This window comes from Mustela nivalis (genome assembly GCF_964662115.1).
Source record: "Mustela nivalis genome assembly, chromosome: 18".
NCBI lineage: Eukaryota > Metazoa > Chordata > Mammalia > Carnivora > Mustelidae > Mustela > Mustela nivalis.
This window is the reverse complement of record NC_139037.1, coordinates 44,015,336-44,036,573: the sequence shown is the minus strand read 5'-3', so window position 1 is coordinate 44,036,573 and position 21,238 is coordinate 44,015,336. Positions and strand designations below refer to the sequence as shown.

Sequence of the window (21,238 nt, the reverse complement as noted above, 5' to 3'; positions counted from 1 at the left end):
TGACCTGAGCCAAAGGCAGATGCTTAACCCACTGAGGCACCCAGGCGGCCCAGATGTTGATGTGTCTCACTACCACCAATGGTGACCTTGCTCCCTTGGCTAGGGTGCTGTCCACCAGCTTTCTTCACTGTGAGGTTACAACTGTTCCTTTCCAACAGTCACTTTCTTAGGAGCAAGACCCTGAGGCCAGCCCACTCCCAACAGCGAGGGGAATAAAGCCTCCCCTTCTGGAGGGCTGAGTATGAAAGCACTTGGGGACTGCACAGTCATTCATAAATATTTGGGGTAGATGCTTCGAGGCTACACAAACACCCTGCTTCTGCATAAAAAGTCTCCCCACTAATTTTAGCAATCATCACTCATTAGTGTGCTATTTTAACGATGCCTTTCTGTCTTCCTCATTTCTTCTCAATTAACTAGGATCCTCTTACAAGGACGAGCTGTCATATAGCTGTCTGTTTAGTTACCTGCTTACGTGAGTATGGGCTCATGGACATTTACTCTAGTCTTTGGGTCAGAATCCAGTACTGCTCGTATTTATTATGTGGTTCAACTGCTCTGACTTTGGCCATTGGGAAGCTCTTCAGAATGGCTCCTGTGTTCCCTCCCCCCACACCCTTGCTAAAGCATTTCCTTACTTCCTAGCCCCATAAGATGGGATCCCCTTTACTTTTTTTTTTTTTTTTCTGGAAGATTCTGAAGCAAACCCCAGATATCTCTGTAGTTCACCCATAGAAGCTTCCCTAGGCCACAGCTACCATGCCACAGATAGACCTGCCAAAGTGGATAGTTCCTTTAGTCTTTTCCATTTGTTTGAGTCCCACAGGATAATGCGCACACATGGTCCCCAACCAAGCTCACAGGTTGCTGAAACCACCTGAGTCCATTCTGAGGCCGGCCCCCCTCCTGCCAGCCCTCTTTCCTGCTCCGCAGGGAAGTAGCTGCCACTATGGCATCAGTGTTTCCTTCCAGGCTTTTTGGCTACAGCGTCCCACATCACCCATTACCTAACCTTCCGTGTGACTGCTGGGGTTCATTTAATTTCACAGAGGAGGGGGAGAAAGCTCCCTGGGGGACCCTGATGCACCAACTGGCTCCCCCAGCTTTCTCCCAGGTGGTGCTGGCTCCTCAGGCAAGGTGGGGGAAGTGGCTGTGGGGAAGAAGGCTTGGGCTGCCCCAGCCCCTCCTAGAAGCCCACAGCTGGGGCTCAGTGTCTGGACAGACAATAGGACAGCGGCTGGCAGCATCTGGGTCTTCAGGGAGTGCCCAGAGCCTCCCCGATGCTTCCCACAGACCAGTGGTCTTAGCCCCAGGAGGCCTGGATACTCGTGGGGAGAGAGGAGGTAGCCCCACCACCTGGCATCCCTTCTGGGATCCACCCCCACAATCCTCATGCACCTCCATCAGATATAGAGTCAGTGGCTCAGGGAACCCAGGGAGTAAGAACCCCCCTGAGGACCCTGGGGAGACCCGGAGAGTCCAACTGATAAAGGCCCTCAGATTCTCTTCCTGGATCCGGCACCTGGGGTTGGAAACCCAAACGTCCTTAGGGACGTGCATAAGTGTTTGTTCGTAAGTGCGGTCAGTCTGTGCAAACCCATCAATGCTCATGACCACCCTACAGTAGGAGCATCACCTTGACTTGAGCAAACTAAGGCAGCAGAGGCCAATCACTTGTCACCCGGTTCATCAGTGGCGAAGCCAGGGCTCTGCTTTCCCTTTTAACCACACCTGACCCTTCCTCTCTCAGGAGACTAGGATGCTTTCACTCGTCACATCCCGTGCTGGCCCCACTCCTTCCCCGCCCTCCCCAAGTCCTGGACCTAAGTGACATTCAGCCTGACACTGCCTGTGACTTGTAAGGGGACGTGAAGTCCTTGGGGCCGGCAGCATCGAGTCTGTGGCACCAACAAACGAATGGGTAAAAAAATGAACGAGCTCCCTTTTTGCCCCCCAAGTCACCCCCGCTTTCCCACTGTGGCTGCTCAGATCGTGGGTAAGAGGCAAGGTCTGCCCACACCCTCGCCAGGCTGGACACACACAGGGTGATGGCCAACTGGGTCACACTTAGAGGAAAGGCCTCCCTGCTCCAAGACTCCTCAGACGTGTGGGGATAAAGGGCACGTGTGCGGTCCATCTGGCAGCACGGGGCCCTGCACCCTTCCGCTGCTCACCCACAGGGTCACCCAACTCTGTCTCTGTAGTTCTGAGGTGAAAAACTGCAGCTCGGGGAGTTACGACCTGAGTTCATTTCAATGAGGAGAGCGCGAGCACATGTACCCCAGTGTAAGGGCATCTGAGTTTCTTGTTCTGCAACTGATCTGCTTCCTCTGCCCATCTTTCTGGAGGGCCGTTCAGGCCTGGGTTCGATTCCTCATCCTGTGTGCCCTTGGCCAGTTCGGGGACTCTCTACTCCGAGCCTCGGTTTCCTCATTTGTGAACGGGAATCCTCACATATCCCAGAGACCAGAGCTTAGAAAGTGATTCTGGAAGGCAGCAGAATGCTGGCTCCGTGGAGATATTCTGTAATGTCACTGTGGCCGTATCACCTCCTCCTACAAGTGCTGCGGAGCAACCCTCTCCTCCACCATGGAGGAGGGTCAAAAGGGTCTGAAGGGTCAAGTTCACCTGCGATATCGGGCCCCTGCTGGCAGCCACTCCCCAGCTGGGGGTTCTGAGCCTAACGTGGGGGTAGAGCAGAGGCCTGGCCTGGTGTTCTCAGACCGCTCTCTCTCCCAACCTGCCTTCACCCTGTGACCAGGAGAGGCTGCAGGAGAGGATAGGAGCAACCAAAGGAGCAGACACAGAAGGACACTTCCTCCAGGCCACCTGCTAGAAGTGGACTGGCCCAAACATGGAAATAGGAAGGGTCTGGTTTAAGGGATCCTGCTCTGAGCTAGACCCATGCTGGGGACCCAGCAGTGACCAAGATGGCCCTGGGTCCTGCCCTCCCAGTCCAGTGGAGAAGACAGACCCATCACCAGGCAGCAGTGGCCCTGAGGGGTCAGGGCTGGGGGAGCCCAGAGCAGGTGTCAAATCCGTATTAGGAGATATCAGGAAAGGCTTCCTGAAGGAAGGACAGCAAAACTATCGTCTAAAAGATGAAAAAATGACCCAGAAGACTAAGTTCATGTTGGTCAGGAATCACCACAGGTCCCATTTTACAGATGAGGAACTAATGCTTATAAAGATAAAGTTGCTTGCCCAAGGTCACAGGGGAAGGAAGGGGCAGAGTACTAGCGATCCCTCATTACCTGTTCTCCCTTTTTCCATAAGAACAAATCTCAATGTTTCTCAGCATATGGCCTCATGTCTCAGCCTGCTCTGGAGCTATTAGGCGTGGCTTTCTGCGACGCTCTGGCCCATGGGAAGTAAGCATAAGGGGAGGGTCAGGCTTGGGGATGTGTCCGCTCTCCTGCTGCTCAGAGTTGGACACGGTGGCCTGCGCTCCAGCATCCATCTCGGACCATGAGGGCAAGGCCCCCGGAAATGGCAGAGCAGAGTGCACAAGGAGCCTGCCCCCCGTATAAGGAAGCATTTATGGAAGTGCCCCCCAGCCCCAGCCACCCACCCCAGGAATTTTCACTTGCATCAAACAGGTTTAAATCATTGTTATCTTGGGTTTTCTGCCACTTGCAGCCAAAAGTAAACCTAAATACAGTTTGGAGGATGACAAGTTTGCCCTGTGATGTGGTATCAGGTACCCTGTCGAGGGCCTGTTCTGTGCCTGACGTGTTTCACACTTGGTGGTGTTTCATGTGACCCTCACTGTGGCCCCAGGCACGTTCCTATGTTCCGTAGGTCAGACAGACAAGTACGCTTGCCCAGGACTGCTCAGTGAGCAAGAGACAGGGCAGGATGTGAACCTGCTCCCCCTAACTCTGGATCCTGCGTGTACCCCACTTCCAAGCCCCAGGGCCCCCCACTGATCCTTCTCGGACAGGGCAGCAGGGGAGGGATCGGGCCAGGCCGGGGGGAAGGTGCTTACCTTCGTAGGCCTTGGCCGCGTTCACCAGGCTGGACCACTCGAGGCCAGCAGCTGTGTCAGGCAGGGGCATCATCCCAGGGTCGAGGCGCCGCAGTGGCCGGTCCCGCCCGTCGGCCAGTGAGAGCTCTGAGGCAGAGATGGTGGCTGGGTAGGAAGAAGGGACATGGGAGGATGACAATGTGAAGGACACAGAGACATTCACCCATTCTCTTTCACCTTCTGTGTAGCTCTATAATGCTGTATCAGTGTATAATAGCGCACACGATTGAGTAAATATATTACCCTCATTAGAAGCTGCCAAATACCAGCAGGTAAGGGGGTGGGAGTGTCAGGTGTTTATGCGGGTGGGGACGGGGTGAGAGGGACACAGCAGTGGGAGGTGAAGTCAGAGGTGACAGGGCTGGACCGTGTGGGACCTCGTAGGTCAGGAGGATTTTGTCCTTCACTCTGTGGGACGGAGCCACAGGCTGGCTCTGGGCGCCGTGTGAGGGTGGGGGGTGGAGGGGGAAGCACACGGACACATGACCAGATGCAGGTGCTCACAAGCTCCCCAGCTGCTGGTGGAGAGCAGGGAGGTGGCGGGGCACTGCCCAGGACAGTCCTGTGTGTGAGGGGGGGTGGGGAGGGGGGAACAAATGGCAGGTCCAGGAATGATTCTGTATGTGCAACCCAACATACTTCCAGAAGCGGGGAGGTGAGCGTGGGCCAGAGAGAAGGGTGCACAGTGACTTCAGGATCCTGAAGCCGGCCCTGAGCTGGGGAGGTGAAGGGTGGGCCCCAAGTTTGTTTCTGGAGGAAGCAGTACCATCCCGCAGACACAAGTCTGGGTCATCAGTGTGTGGTGTCTGGTGGTGGTAGGGTCACTGCGTGGAGACCTGCTGGGTCCCTGTATGGAAGGTGGGGCAGAGAAAGAGGCCCCCGAAGTCTCTGGGTGTTGGGAGTGACGGTGGCAGCAGCTGCGTTTGCTGTAGCCATTGGCTGAGTCCCATGTGTTGGGCAGAGGCCCCAGGCTTCAGCTTGCTGACGCTTCACAGCTGCCAAAGGGGAGGGGACAGAGGACAGCAGGAGCGCAGGTAGGTCAGGAGGTGACTCAGGTGGGGAAGGCCCAACCATGCTGGGCATGCTACGGGGACCATCTCACAGCCTCACCTCCAAGTAGCCGGGACGGAGGTGCTGTTGCGGAGGGGGAATCGAGCCTCAGAGTGAGATGCCTGGCTCGTGTTCACACTTGAGGCAGGGGCACCTGGCTTTGAACTGCGCAGTCTGATGCTGCCGCTGCTTGAAGCCCAACCCTGCCAGGCTTTGGGGTTCAGTAAGTCCCTCTTAATGCTCGGTCCTAACCCTAGTTGCCATTCCCAAGATGCAGGTGTAACTTGCAGTAGGGTTAAAATGCTTGCTTCAGATGCAAGAATATGACAAGATACCAGATAACCAGCACTGTCCAGGGCTTACTGCACATATCAGGGATTGCACTACGCACGTGCCTCCTGCATATGAAGGCGTCTGCGTCTTGGTTTAGCACGGTGAGGGGTAGGTATGCCTTGAGCTGAGATGGGGGTGGAGCGGGAGCAGGCTCAGGGGCAGCTCCACCTCCATGATACCGGACACGGGCCTCAGCCAGAACCCCTAGGCAGACACATCTCTGAAGTGGAGATCTGTCTGCATTGGAGGACGCTGTGCAGGTGCTATTACACACTGGCCCCTCGAAAGGCCAGGCAGCACCCTGCCCTCATGCCAGGGACCTGCAATGAAGTCACGATCCCTTGCACCATGTCAGGTAAAGACGAACAAACAGTCCATGGCCATCTGGGTTGGGTTTTGCTGCTCGATGAGCCTGGCCCAGACTTCTGCATCGTCTCTCAGTTTTGGAGCCTTTGGGGTAGTGAATAGGGATGGGGGTGGGGGCAAAGGCAGGGCCCACCCCCAGTCGGTACGCAGACTTTGACGGGGCCTGTGTGCACTGTGCCCCCTTCGTGGGGGATGCTAGGTAAACAGTCGCTGGGTGAATAAAAGGATGGATGAGTCACACCCTTACACCTCCTTCCTCCAAGAGCTGGCAGACTTGGGGGGAATCAGGTAAGTAAATAAACATTTATGGAACCATCTGCTTGGTGTTGGAACAGGGAGCTGGGGGAGCAGCGAAGGGGAAGCCCGACTCTCAGGGTCCTCCTGTCTACAGCTGCAGGGGCTGACCACCCCCCTCTCAGCCTCAGATGACTCTCATCTCTGGGGAGTCTAGCTAGGTGGCCCCCAGGAAACCCCCCGATGCTCGGCTAACAACTCCCTTTTCTGTAGGTGACACCACCAGTACCCCCTGAAGCTCCCGTGCACCCCAGCTCCCCACCTAGGCTGACAACGTCTAGTGCAGACCAACCCCCACTTCCCAACGCTGGCGAAGCCCCCCACCCGCCGGCCCCAGTGCGCCTGGGCTCACATTTCTTCTCCGGGAAGCCGTTGCCTGTGGCAGGGACGGTGCTAGGGCTGCCGCCGCCAGGCGGGTGGGGGTGCTGGTGCTGGCGGCGGGCAGGCAGCGTGCTGGAGGGGAAGGCGCAGGTGCTGGTGAAGAGCACGTCGCTGGGCAGGCCTGGCTCCAGGCCAGCAGGGCTGGCAAAGCTTGGCTCCCGCCGCCCGCTGCACAGGCTCTCATCGGACAAGGTCCGCTGCAGGCTCTTCTGTGGTGACTGTTGGTGAAATAGGGACGGTCACACGGCATGGTTCTGGCCTGCCTCCCGGTCCCTGTCCTCACAGGCGCCACCATGTCCCGGACAGCCATGCATTTTACCCAACCAGCATCTCTCTCTGTCTCTTTCTGCTCAAAGCACCTCAAGTTTCCACTGGGGATGCCTCCTCCCGCTCCAGGGGTTAGGGAAGGCGGGGTGACCTAAGCTGGACTAAGTCCCAGTCACTGGCAGGGGCCACTGGGGACAGCTCGGTCCCACAAGAGCACAGCCAAGCTGGAGCAGGCCGGGACAAGAAGGAAGAGCAGCACAGTGTTGAGGGACTATGGGAGCCTGATGGTTCCCCTGCTTTTGGGGAACAAGAGACTGAATTTCCCCTGGGAACCCCTCCCCCACTCTTGTCCACGCAGTTTGGGTGGCTGGAAGTTGCTTCCACCCTGGGATCCGGGACAGGGACACGAGAGCCGATAAGAGCATCACTTTCCAGTCACGTGAGCTATCCCAGCACGGAAGGAATCCCCCAAGTGCCTGGGATTTGGGCCCCTGGGATCTGGTCTCTGACCCCCATGACGACCTGACTCCAGGCTATGAAGCCACAGGCAGTGCTGTCCTCCTCCCTTGCCCTCCCATGACCACCTGCCCCCGCCCGATTCTGTGTGCAAGCACGCACGCGGCGGGGAGCGTACGTACCCCCGCATCTCTCTCCTGCTCGGGTGCCAGGTTGTCCATGATGATGAGTTTCTTCAGGTCGTCCTCAATGGTGGATTTGTAGTTCTTCCGCGGGGAGCGGAGGTCTCGGAGGGATGCCCTCAACCGTGGCTGTCCGAAGACATTTTTCGTATTAGTGTCCACCTGCCTGGAGCGAGAGGATCGGAGTCAGAGGGGTTTCAGGGAGGCTCGTGCTGTTTCTCAAAGCAGTCTTGACCCAAGAAGGCCGACTGCTCCCTGGGGAAGGGGCCGCAGCCTTCTCCTCTTCACCAGCTGGGAGTGAGCCAGAAGAGGGTTCACATTTATTCTGTCCACTCACTCATCCCACAAGATTTCCTGGGAGCCTGCCTGTTCCAGGCGGGGGACACACAGCAGGGAAGACGGAGCTGACCTCCAGTTACTGAGACCCACGAGGAACAGATGAACAGGAAGACAGATCCCATAAAGTGAGGCAGAAAGAGGAGTTCTGAAGAAAGATAAAGCCAGGTAAATGGGAAGGGATCAGCGGGGATGGAGTGTGGCTCTTCTGAGGGGGTGAGAATGGAGGGAGCCCACAGGGTGGAAGAGCACTGCACTTGGAGGGAAGCAGGGGCTGGGCTGGGAGGGGGTCACGCCTGGTGAATGAGGGGAGGAACAGGCCTGTGGGTTGGTGGTGAGTGAGGACAGGGTTGGTGGTGAGTGAGGACAGGGAGGGGATGACTGGTGCAAGGCAAGGTCTGGGGCTCGGGGTGAGCCACGAGAAGATGTGGGACTGCCTCCGGGAAGGAAGCCTCTGAGATTCTGAGCTGGTGAATGAGGTCCTGACTTGTGTTGTATAAGTATTGCTCTGGTGGCTGGACAGAATAGTGACCCTTATGGAAGTAGGGCCAAGCATGTGGGGAGAGAGACTGTGAGAAAGTTCTTGCAGTTGTTCAGGTGGGACGAGGGTGGCCCAGACCAAGCCTTCCAACCGCAGGAGAGGGATGGGGTCTCAGGAGATTGCCCAGAGGGACAGTCTCCTGGGGGTCAGGGTCCCACAGGTGAATGCAGGGCCACGGACAGCAGACCTCTGGCCGAGTGCTCCAGGGTCTCTTGTCCGATGTCCGTAACTTGGGTTTCCTCCTCTGTTATGTGGGGAAAGAGGGTTCATGAATCTTGGGGTGGCCAGGAGGATCCATGGACGAGGCACCTGAACCCCAGCCAGGGCCCTGGAGCCCCCTCACTGTCACCACCCCTGGGGCTCCCATTCCAGAAGCTGGTCTGTGAGCCTGGGGCACTCGGATCACTATTTTCTTCAGCACCCAAAGGCAACCGCATAAGGCCTTCCAGAATATTCTGCCATCTAAAAGTCATTGAGGCACAGCCTAGGGTTAAATGCAGGAGCCACGGAGGTGAACAGTTGCTGCTGTGGGACCGCAGACAGGTGGTCCCATCTCTCGGACCCTCTGGAGAACGTGCTGACCTTGCAGCCCTGTGGGGACTGCTGCTAATGGCCCGGCTGGCACCTGACAGCGAACACTTGGGAGAGGGGGTTGCTCTTGTAGCTGCTGACCCGAGACTGGCCCCAGGCCACACACCCCTCAGCTGGCCCTCTCCTGGGACCTCCCCTGAGGCCTCCTTCTCCTTTCCGGCTCAGTCCTCAGGCTCAGGCCTTACTTCCCTGGTGAAGACTGGGTCCCAGACCTCAAGTGTCCCAGGAGAGAAATAATGAGAGCTGACAGCCCTCACTGTGTACCAGACCCTGTCCACTGACTCAAGGGCTCCGTGTATGTGAACTTGTTCAATTCTATCTGCACACCAGCCATGATCAATCACGATCACCCGCTTTACAGGCAGGAGACTGAGGTGCAAGGAGACTAAATAATTGTACAGGAGGCGTCCAAGGTCACACAGCCTGTGCGAGTGGAGGAGCTGGGATTCCAACCGAGGTTACCAGGCTACAGAGCCCACAGGTATCACCGCTTAACTTGACCGCCGTCTGTATCACAGACGTGGCACAAAAATGGGCGTGCCTGGGTGGCTCATTTGGTTAAGTTTCTGACTCCTGACTTCAGCTCAGATCACGACCTCCAGGTCGTGGGATCGAGCCCTGTGTTGGACTTCACAGTGCAGAGTCAAGCTTGAGGATTCTCTCTCCCTCTCCCTCTACCCCCAGCTCCCCAATAATAAAGAAAATCTTAAAAAAAAAAGACATATACTGTGTGGGGAGCATAACTGCATTTGGTTTAGTAATACTCTTTTAAATGCAGAGAAAAAGTTCTGGGGGAAAGTATGAACAATGGTACATGACCCCTGGGAGGCCAGGAGTCTTTCTAGGAGGTGGAAAAATGGGGCTGTCCCTTCTCATGTGATACCCATCTGAACTGTCTCAATTTATTTTACCACACACATAATCACTTGCCAGAACAATAGTCATTTTAAAAACTGGTTTTTTAAAAAAAGGTGACCCCTGAAATTTATCATTTTGTAACTCAAGAATGAAAGAGTCTTTGGGCCCAGGAAGAAAGAGGATGTCTAGGGCTCCTGAGTGTTTTGAAGTTTGCATTTTTCTCATTTTCTCAGCTGCCACCTTGGGGTTTTAACAAAAGAAGGAAGAGAGGGTGGCAAGTTTCTCCCCATCAGGTCGTATTCCTCCCTAAATTAGAATTCCAGGTCTAGGGTAATTCTGGTTCCATCCCAGTGTTCTCTGAAGTGTGTTCTCTGGGTGAAATGAAAAGCTTTAGAGCCCAAAGAGAGAAATACGCAGAGAAGCAGAGAACGAGCATACACCCCAACGAGTACGTGGTTCCTCCTCTGGGAGCTGGAAGGGGGCTCAGCCCTCCTCCTTCCAAAGGGATTTCATAGTTTCCCAGAATCCCCTGCGGGGGGATCTGGTGGAGCATGTGACTCAGTATAGGGCATGTCCCGTGTTGTGCCCACCTCCCCTGGAGAGGGAGCAGGCTGGGACTTCAGCCTGTCTATGGCAAGAAAGGGACACTGTTTATGAGGATGGCGTTCTGGGAGGGGCTTCAAACGTGCACACTCTCGGCCCTCGGGGCTCTACTGCTGGGGTGTGTCCTTCAGAAAGGCCAGTGTGAACCTATGCATGCCAAGTATATGGGGACCCTCAATGGGGTGCTGTCCGTCAAGCAAACACAGACCTGGCCCGCAGGGGAAGGGTGGGGCCCCATGGAATCAGGGCATCTAGCTATTAAAGAGAAGTGGAGCTGAGGCACATGACACAGACAGAGGTTCTCCCAGATCCATCAGAGGAATAAAGAAGTGGTATGTACAGCGTGAAAGCTTTTTTAGCAAACAAAGCTTACACATAGCTTAGTTTGATATATTAAAATTTACCAAACTCTCGGTTCCAAAAGATGGGTATTTGGGGGATTTATTTTCTAAAAATGTGCCTCATCACAACCCATGAAATCCTTGATAATCTGCCCCACCCTGCCTCTGCCCTTGTCTCTCCTCCCACACAGGCCTCCCAATGTTCCTTTAGCATGCCAGGCATGGTCCTGCCACAGGGCCTTTGCACTGGCTATTCTAACTGCCTTGAGAGTTGCCCTCCCCAGCATTCCCCATGAATGGCAGCTTCTCATCTATTCAGCTTATCTCAAATGTTGCCTCCTCAGCGAGGCCTCTCCTAACCACTCAACCTTCTGGTGTCCCCTCCCAGCCCGGGCGTGCTTGATCACACACTCCTGTGTGCTGCTTCACTGTGTTCAACTCCTGGCAGTTTGTCCCAGGTGCTAGTGTGTTTGTGGTCCCACTCCCACCTCATCTGTAGCCTTCATCTGTAGCCTTCTGTTCTATGTTGGGAGAGGGGCCTTACATACTGCAGGCCCTCAGAAATAGCTGCTCAATGCCAATCACAGGGAGCCAACCTTCCTTCCTCCCGGCTAACCAACCAACCCACTTCCCTACCTACCTACCTCCTTCCTTTCAAACTTCCTTTTTTTTTTTTTTTTTTTAAAGATTTTATTCATTTATTTGACACAGAGAGAGACAGATCACAAGTAGGTGGAGAGGCAGGCAGAGAGAGAGGGGGAAGCAGGCTCCCCACTGAGCAGAGAGCCCGATGCGGGGCTCGATCCCAGGACCCTGAGATCATGACCAGAGCCAAAGGCAGAGGCTTAACCCACTAAGCCACCCAGGTACCCTTCTCTTTCCCTTTTTTTAAAACAAACAAACCAACCCCCCAAAAACACTTGTTTAAGTAATCTCTACACCCCATGTGGGACTTAAACTCACAACCCTGAGATCAAGAGTCTCCTGTTCCTCTGACTGAGCCAGCCAGGCATCTCTCTCCCTTCCTTTTACAAGAAGCTTCAATGACTTTTATAAAAGAAAAAAAGTACAGAAATATTTAAAAAGTTAAGCCAAAAGAACACAGGTATTTCTTCCCTGCTCTGTTTAATTTGTTTTCATGTGCTAACGTTGCCAGCTCCTAGGACCTCTAGCACTCTGACGGGGCATTCGGGATTCTCTGGCAGGAAGGCTGGCTCGCCAGGAGACATCCTGCCCCAACCCTCAAGCCCGCACACATCTCCGCCACCGCAGGCCTCACTCCTCCCTTGGGGCACCATGGGCTGGTCTACAGGAGAAGAGTCTGCTGGAATTCAGTTTGGAGCATCAAATTGATTATTATTGCCATTTCTTTCTCTTTTTAAACCCGCTCTTGCTCTCTTTCTTCTGGAAGAATTTCCCGATGTAGTTTCCAAATGGCAAATTCTAAGCAATCATTTAAAACAGCATTAACTCCAGATTAACAAAACCACCCAGACTGGGCTTGTACATTCTGATCTGTTTCCTTTTTCCCCTAGATCTCATGTCCCCACGATTGTGAAAACCTGATGACCCCTGAGGACAAACTAGACTGCTCACTGACGGTTCGAAAGGATGAGATCACCTTCTCTGTGCTAATACAGAATCGCCCCGGAAATACAAAGAAGAAAGAGCAAGTGGAAAAGGCAGATGTGTAGAGACAGGGAGCCATGCTGGCCAACGGAAGGGGCGTGAGGGAGGAAGAACATGGGGTCCCACCGGCCTGTCATGGTTGGAACACTTTGGGTTAGACGGAGAAGAAATGAAGGCCGTGGTTGCATCTGGGGAGGGGGGGCTGGCTGGCTGGGGGCCAGGGAAGGGAGAGAGGCTGGGCCTGTGCCATGTACCCCTGGTACTAGCTTGGTTTTCATCCTGGGCACGGTTTACCTTTTACAATACAAATGAAGAGAATACCCGGAAGGATGTGCCTTCTCTCTGGGTTCTGCCTGACAGCACCAGACATCATCTCTGATTTGCCTGCGTTGCCTGAACTTGGACTTGGCCATGTTGTGGAATTACACCACTGACAGTAGAAAACAAAGGCAGACAACTCACAAAGGCGGCTCTCTGCGGTAAGGTCCCAGACAACAGCGACTCCTTTTTCCTATGACAGGAGGGCCAGAGGTGGACGGCGACCAATAGCTCTGACTTGGCTGGGCCTGTTCCCAGCTGACTCTGAGCTGTGGCCTCCAATTGGGGCGGCTCCCTCGGGGCCAAGTTAATTAAGCTAATTAGCACCACTGTCGGCCTGTCTGGGCCAGGGGCTGTGCCAACGTGGCTGGAGAGGATGCACAGCAGGGGGGATGTTGCCCTGCTATGGGGTGGGGATGTTGGGGAGAGGCCTTCCCCGATTCCTTCTGCGGCTGCATGGAGCTGGACCTAAATCTGAGGAAGGAAGGAGCCAGAATGCCAGGTGTCAACCATAAGACGCCTGTGCCTGTCAGTCCCGCCAACAGTGACTGGTACTTCCCTATGACTCACTGAAATCCTCCCGTCACTTCTGGGACATAGGTGCTCCTGTCTTCCCCTCTTGAGGCTGGGAAACTGAGGCACGGTGAGCGGAGAGAACTCAGAATCCACACGTGCCAGATGCTCAGAGCCACCCCAAGATTCAACCCTAATGAAAGAGGGGCTGGCTGTGTGTGGTTCCTGGTAGCCAGGGCTCCCGGGAACGTGGGGCTGGTGTGTCGTGTGCGGCTGCACTGCTTCCTCATGGTGGCTGGGAGAGGCTGGTTCTACCATCATCTCACCCCACAGGTGAGGGCTGGCAATGCCGAGAGGTTCTGACACACGGTGCCGGGAGAGCTGGGACGTGAACCCAGGTGGTATAAGTCAGGGACCACTCTGCCGTGCAGATGTAGTAACAGCAGTGACAAAGCTCACGTCCCCAGTGCTCAGTCACTCCTGGGCCCCAGGCGGCCTTCACACATGTGATTTCACTTCACCCCTGCAGTGGCACTGGATAAAAGCAGGCTTTTCAGGGTGGCCCAAGGGCCACCAGCCCACAGGGGCTTCTCCAGCCCTGCAGTCTGGGCCAGACTAGCCTGTTGAGAAGGTGGTGCCCAGGAGGGCTGAGGGCTGCCGGCTCCACCTCCCATCCTGCCAGGCTCCAGCCAGGCCCCTCCCGTCAGAAGGGAAACCTGTGGGCCCAGTCACACCCTCACCTGCTGAGCCACGTGCAGCTCTAGCACAGTGCTGAGGGCTCAAATGGAGGAACTCACCAAGCCTCAGAACCCTGGAGCTAGGGAAGACTGGCATCCCAGGTTACAGAGCAGGAAGCTGAGGGGCTACGCCTAAGGTGGGGGTAAGCATCCTGACCCTCATGCTGTTCTGCCCTTTTAATGGCTCGGAGAAAGCAGGCCAACGAATTACTGAGCCCAGGGACAAAGTGGCCAAAATGGGACCGTGTGGCAGAGGTGCTGGCCTGTCCCTCCCCGGGTGTTGACCAAGGCCTGCAGAAGAAGGGCCAGATCTGGGAGACAGAGCACAGATTCTCTGTCCTTCACTTGGATTATTCTGTCGTTTGGTCAGCTAGAGCATGTGCCCAAATACAGAGAAGACTGTCCCCTGCATGAAATCGTCCTGAGGAAAGAGGAGTCACGATCCTGGGTAGGAGTCCTCCTTGGGTCTTTCATATGACGAGATGCTCTGTTAGTTACCTCACTGGCTATGAATCCGAGCTCCGCCACTTCTGGCTGCAGACCTGGCTATGTACTTCTAACTGTGCCTTGGTCTCCTCATCTGGAAATGGGGGTAAGAACAAGATCCCTCTAGTGGGGTCGCCAGAGGATCAAGGGGCCAGGTCTGTCCAGCCCCAGTTCAGCAGCATGGCGGAAAGGGAGCACCTCTGTGCTGGATGAGGCCATTTGCATTTCTCTGCAGGGTGTGTTAGAGGTCCCTGACTGAAATCAACCGCAAGGGAAGCAAAGGAAGTAGACAGATTTTGGAATTACTCCTGGTGGGGCAGGGGATAAGCTCGTAACATGTGGTGACCTTATGGGGACAAATCACAAAACCAACAAGCATAGTATTTGCAATTATTAACTGGGCAAGTGATGTAACCATTCTGGACTTCAGTAGTTCTTTTTTTTTTTTTAAAGATTTTATTTATTTATTTGACAGACAGAGATCACAAGGAGGCAGAGAAGCAGGCAGAGAGAGAGAGAGGAGGAAGCAGGCTCCCCACCCAGCAGAGAGCCCGATGCGGGGCCCGATCCCAGAACCCTGGGATCATGACCTGAGCCGAAGGCAGAGGCTTTAACCCACCGAGCCACCCAGGCGCCCCAAGGACTTCAGTAGTTCTTATCTGGAAAATGGGAAGCAAAGTACTTGCATCTCCTTGTTCTACAGGGAGAATTAAATGAGTCAATGTAGGTGAAGGGCTTATGACAGTACTTGGTAAAGTAGGTACTCACATACGTAGGTAAATAAGTTATGCAAACGAGTCCCTGTGCCTTGGGATAAAATGTCAGTGACAGCTTCATACACGGGGGTAAAAAAAGTACGTTTAACCTCAAATAATTTAGTTTGAAGATGATGTTTTCTGGAAAACTAGGTTAGGTGACTCAGACAGATCTTTAACAATGAAAAAGACACTATCTCCAAAATGCTGAGAGTGTCTGAATAAGACAGCTTTATGAAATGGAAGTATGTGGACAAAAGCGGTTCTAAATTAACATATTATCTTCCACATGTGATTTTAAAAATGTATCTATATGAAACGCCTGGCTGGCTCAGTCAGTGGAGGTGTGATTCTTGATCTTGGGGCTGTGAGCTCGATTCCCACATTGGGAGCAGAGATTACTTAAAAATATAATCTTTAAAAAAAAATGTACCTATAACTAAATTATCATTATAAGAAGCCATGAAAATACTTTATGTGCTGTCCCAAATATTTCATATATTTATATATTGATATATTTTATATATTTAGTTTACAAACATACAAACATACACATCTAAGGGTACCTGGATGGCTCAGGCAGTTAAATGTCTGCCTTTGGCTCAGGTCATGATCCCAGGATCCTGGCACTGAGCCTCACGTCTGGGCTTCTCATTCTCTCCCCCTGCTCATAATCTCTCTCTCTCCAATAAATAAAATCTTTAAAACATACAAACATAAACATCTATAAAGAGATATAAATTCATATATTTTGGGGCACCTGGGTGGCTCAGTGGGTTAAGCCTCTGCCTTTAGCTTAGGTCATGATGGGATCGAGCCCTGCAATGGGCTCTCTGCTCGGCAGGGAGCCTGCCTCTACCTCTCTCTGCCTCTCTGCCTACTTGTGATTTCTGTCAAATAAATAAATAAAATCTTAAAAAAAAATTCATATCTTTCAATAGTTACCGTGAATGTAAATGGATAAATGTCCCAATCAAAAGACACAGGGTATCAGATTGGAGAAAAACACAAGACCCATCAATATGCTGTCTGCAAGAGACTCACTTTAGACCCAAAGACACCTCCAGACTTAAAGTAAAATGGTAGAAAACTATTTACCATGCTAATAGGCATCAAAAGAAAGCTGGGGTAGTAATCCTTATATCAGAAAAATTGGATTTTAAACCAAAGACTGTAATAAGAGATGAGGAAGGACACTATATCATACTTACAGGGTCTGTCCAACAAGAAGATCTAACAATTGTTACCTAACAATATTTATGCTCCTAACATGGGAGCAGTCAATTATACAAGAAAATTAATGACAAAATCAAAGAAAAACATTGACAATAATACAATAACAGTAGGGGACTTTAATACTCCCTTCACTGAAATGGACAGATCATCTAAGAAGATGTCAACAAGGAAACAAAGACTTTAAATGACACAGTACACCAGATGGATTTCACAGATATATTCAGAACACTTCATCCCAAAGCAACAGAATACACATTCTTCTCTATTGCACATGGAACAGTCCCAGAACAGATCACAACCTGGGTCACAAATCAGGTCTCACCTGGTACCAAAAGACTGGGATCATTCCCTGCATATTTTCAAACCACAATGCTTTGAAACTCAAACTCAATCACAAGAGGAAAGTTGGAAGGCACTCAAATACATGGAGGCTAAAGAGCATCCTACTAAAGAATGAATGGGTCAACCAGTAAATTAAAGAAGAGTTGAAAAAATTCATGAAAATGAAAACATAATTGTTCAAAATCTTTGGGACACAGCAAAGGCGGCCCTAAGAGGAAAGTATTATAGCAATACAAACCTTTCTCAAGAAACAAAAAAGGTCTCAAGTACACAACCTAAACCTACACCTAAAGGAGCTAGAGGAAGAACAGCAAATAAAGCCTAAAGCCAGCAGCAGAAGAAAAGTAACAAAGATCAGAGCAGAAATCAAGGAAATAAAAACTAAAAGAACAGTAGAACAGATAAAAACCCCTGGCCAGACTTATCAAAAAAAGAGAAAGGACCCAAATAAATAAAATCAAGAGGAGAGAGCACAACCAACATGGAAAAATACAAACAATTATAAGGACATATTATGAGCAACTAAACGACAACAAATTAGACAATCTGGAAGAAATGGATGCATTCCTAGAGACTATAAACTACCAAAACTGAACGATAAAAAAATAAAAAACCTGAACAGACCCATAACCAGCAAGGAGATTGAAGCAGTCATCAAAAATTTCCCAAAAAACAAGAGCCCAGGGCTAGACGGCATCCCAGGGTAATTCTGCCAAACATTTAAAGAAGAATTAACACCTATTCTTCTGAAACTATTCTAAAAAATAGAAAGGGAACGAAAACTTCCAAACTCATTTTATGAATGTTTTTCCATTTCTTTGTGTCTTCCTCAATTTCCTTCACCATTTTACAGTTTCAGAGTACAGATTTTTTACCTCTCTAGTCAGGTTTATTTCTAGGCATCTTATGAGTTTTGGTGCAATTGTAAATGCGATGGATTCCTTGATTTCTCTTCCTGTGGCTTCACTGATGGGGTGAAGAAATGCAACAGACTTCTCAATAGATGCAGAAAAAGCATTTGACAAAGCACAACATCCTTTCTTGATTAAAACTCTTCACAGTGTAGGGATAAAGGGTACATACCTCAATATCATAAAAGCCATCTATGAAAATCCCATAGCAAATATAATTTTCAATGGGGAAAACAGAGCTTTTCCCTTAAGGTCAGGAACACAGCAGGGCTGTCCACTATCACCACTGCTATTCAACATAGTACTAGAAGTCCTAGCCTCAGCCATTAGACAACAAAAGGAAATAAAAGGCAACCGAATGGATAAAGAAGTCAAAGTCTCACTCTTTGCAGATGATATGATACTTTATGTGGAACCCAAAAGACTCCACTCCAAAACTGCTAGAACTCATATAGGAATTCAGTAAAGTGCCAGGATGTAAAATCAACGCATAGAAAGCAGTTCCATTTCTATAAACCACCAACAAGACAGAATAAAGAGAAATTGAGGAGTTGATCCCATTTACAACTGCACCCAAAACCGTAAGATACCTAGGAATAAACCTAACCAAAGAGGCAAAGAATCTGTACTCGGAAAACTACAAAGTACTCATGAAAGAAATGGAGGAAGACACAAAGAAGTGATAAAATTTTCCATGCTCATGGACTGGGAGAACAAATATTGTGAAAATGTCTATGCTGCTACCTAGAGTAATCTACACATTCAGCGCAATCCCTATCAAAATACCATCAACTTTTTTCTTTTTTTTAAAAAGAAATCGAGCAGAGAGCCCGATCCGGGGTTCGATCCCAGGACTCTGAGATCGTGACCTTAGCCAAAGGCAGAGGCCTAACCCAGTGAGCCACCCAGGTGTCCCACCATCAACTTTCTTCACAGAAATGGAACAAATAATCCTAAAATTTACATGGAACCAGAAAAGACGCAAATAGCCAAAGGAATGTTGAAAAAGAAAACCAAAGCTGGTGGTATCACCATTCCAGACTTCAAGCTCTATTACAATGCTATCATCATCAAGACAGTAAGGTACTGGCACAAAAACAGACACATAATCAGTGGAACAGAATAAAGAACTCAGAAATGGACCCTCAACTCTATGATCAACTAATCTTTGACAAAGCAGGAAAGAATGTCCAATGGAAAAAAGATAGTCTCTTCAACAAGTGGTGTTGGAGAAATTGGACAGCCACATGCAGAAGAATGAAACTGAACCATTTCCTTACACCACACACAAAAATAGACTCAAAATGGATGAAAGACCTAAATGTGAGACAGGAATCCAACCAAATCTTTGAGGAGAACACAGGTAGCAACCTCTTCGACCTCAGCCTCAGCAACTTCTTAGAAACACAGCCAAAGGCAAGGGAAGCCAGGCCAAAAATGAACTACTGGAACTTCATCAAGATCAAAATCTTTTGCACAGCGAAGGAAACAGTCAACAAAACCAAAAGACCACTGACAGAATGGGAGAAGATATTCGCAAGACATATCAGATAAAAGGCTAGTATCCAAAATCTATAAAGAACTTACCAAACTCAACACTAAGAAACAAATAATCCAATCAAGAAATGGGCAGAGGACATGAACAGACATTTCCGCAAAGAAGACATCCAGATGGCCAACAGACAAACAAGAAAGTGCTCCACATCACTAGGCTTCAGGGAAATACAAATCAAAACCACAATGAGATACCACCTCACACCATTCAGAATGACTAAAATTAGTAAGTCAGGAAATAACAGATTTTTGGCAAGGATAAGGAAAGAGGGGAACCCTCCTACACTGTTGGTGGGAACGCAACTCTGGAAAGAAGCATGGAGGTTCCTCAAAAAGTTGAAAACAGAGCTACCCTATGACCTGGCAATTGCACTACTGGGTATTTACCCCAAAGATAAAAATGTAGTGATCCTAAGGGACAGGTGCACCCCAATGTTTATAGCAGCAATGTCCACAATAGCCAAACCATGGAAAGAACCTAGATGTCCATCAACAGATGAATAGACAAAGATGTGGTATATATACACAATAGAGTATTATGCAGCCATCAAAAGAAATGAAATCTTGCCATTTGCAACGATGTGGATGGAACTAGAGGGTATTATGCTGAGCGAAATAAATCAATCAGAGAAAGACAATTATCATATGACCTCCCTGATATGAGGAATGTGAGAGGCAATGTGGGGGTTTGGGGGATAGGGAAGGAAAAAATGAAACAGGATGGGATTGGGAGGGAGACAAACCATAAGAGACTCTTAATCTTGGGAAACAAATTGTGGGCTGCTGGAGTGGAGGGGGGTGGGCAGGATGGGGTGGCTGGGAGATGAACATAGGGGAGGGTATGTGCTATGATGAGCACTGTGAAGTGTGTAAGACTGATGAATCACAGATCTGTATCCCTGAAACATATATTACATGTTAATAAAAAAATATACATAATAAAAAGGTCTTAAAAAAAAAAAAAAGACCTGAGAGTTGGTGCTTTGGGTCCCTCCCGAAAACATACTGAAGTACGAACCCCAAGTATCTGAGTGACCTTATTTGGAAATAGGATCTTTATAGAGGTAACCAGAGCAAAATGGTTAGGATGGACCCTAATCCACTGACTGATGTCCTAATAAAAAGGGGCGTTATCAACACAGAGGTACGTACATAGGGAGGACGCCACGTCAAGATGAAGGCAGAGAATGGGGAGATGCATCTAGAGGCTGAGGGATCCCATACTTGGCCTGCAAATCAGCAACCGCTGGGCGAGCAGACAGATCTCCCTCATAGCCCTCAGAAGGAATCAACCCCGCCAGCACCACGACCTTGGACGTCTGGCCTCCAGAGCTGCGGCACCATACATTATAGGAGTTGAGCACTGGGTCTGCGGCACTTGTGAGGGCAGCCCTAGCATGCACAAGGGGGAAGGACAGCCACCACGTGGAAGAGCCTAACGGGGTCTGCAGGGCCTGCCCCTCTGGTCACCCTAAAAACTGGGGGCCTTGCAGTATCTCACGGGGTTGCTGTGAGATCAAAGTGAGATGCATGGCCCATGCATTCACCGAAGGAGGACCCAGAGCACCAGAAGCCTGCAAGCGTCTTGTGACCAAGACTGTGGCGCCTGCTTTCCAGGGGAACAGAGAAAAGTGACAGGGTGATGGTGGGGATACATGCAGTCGGGAGGGCCCATCCGAGGAGGTGGCATCGTAACAAGCCCTCCCCGGAAATGGCTGCAAGACCCGGAGGAAGAACACTCCAGGCATGAGAGAACCCCGACAATGGCCCCGAGCTTGGCCTGGCCTTGGCAAGTGGGAGGAGCAGCGGAGGCCAGGGGCAAGGAGAAGAGACAGCGAGGGGCAGAGCGGGAATATGGGAGGGCAGGGGGAGAGGAGGCCAGTCACGCAGGGTCCGGGCAGAGCACAGGCCATTCTATTGCCTGGTGTCACCCGTGTGCCTGGGTCATCCATCCTGGGAGTGGGGGAAGCCACAGGAGGTTCTGATCAGGAGAGCAGAGGCTCACAGCCCAGCAGTGACGTCTATGAACTGGATTCTTGGTGAGTTCTCTGGGCTCACCTGCTGACGTCTGTAGGGACCCACATCTCCCCCAACCTTCTCGTTCTGAGCTCTGGGTCACCCACGCATCTGA

The 21,238-nt window shown here is 51.1% G+C and overlaps 1 protein-coding gene across 4 annotated transcripts in view; it reads right to left on the bottom strand.

The window, feature by feature from the left end:
• SIPA1L3 (signal induced proliferation associated 1 like 3) overlaps nt 1-21,238 on the bottom strand; it is a 234,043-nt gene that overhangs the window by 6,812 nt on the left and 205,993 nt on the right. For all 4 annotated transcript variants that reach the window (XM_082709071.1, XM_082709072.1, XM_082709074.1 and 1 more), the window contains 3 exons: nt 7,357-7,522; nt 6,423-6,669; nt 3,989-4,132 (listed from right to left, as the gene is read on the bottom strand). In XM_082709071.1, coding sequence (XP_082565197.1) covers nt 3,989-4,132; nt 6,423-6,669; nt 7,357-7,522 — 557 coding nt within the window. The remainder of the gene's footprint in view (nt 1-3,988; nt 4,133-6,422; nt 6,670-7,356; nt 7,523-21,238) is intronic.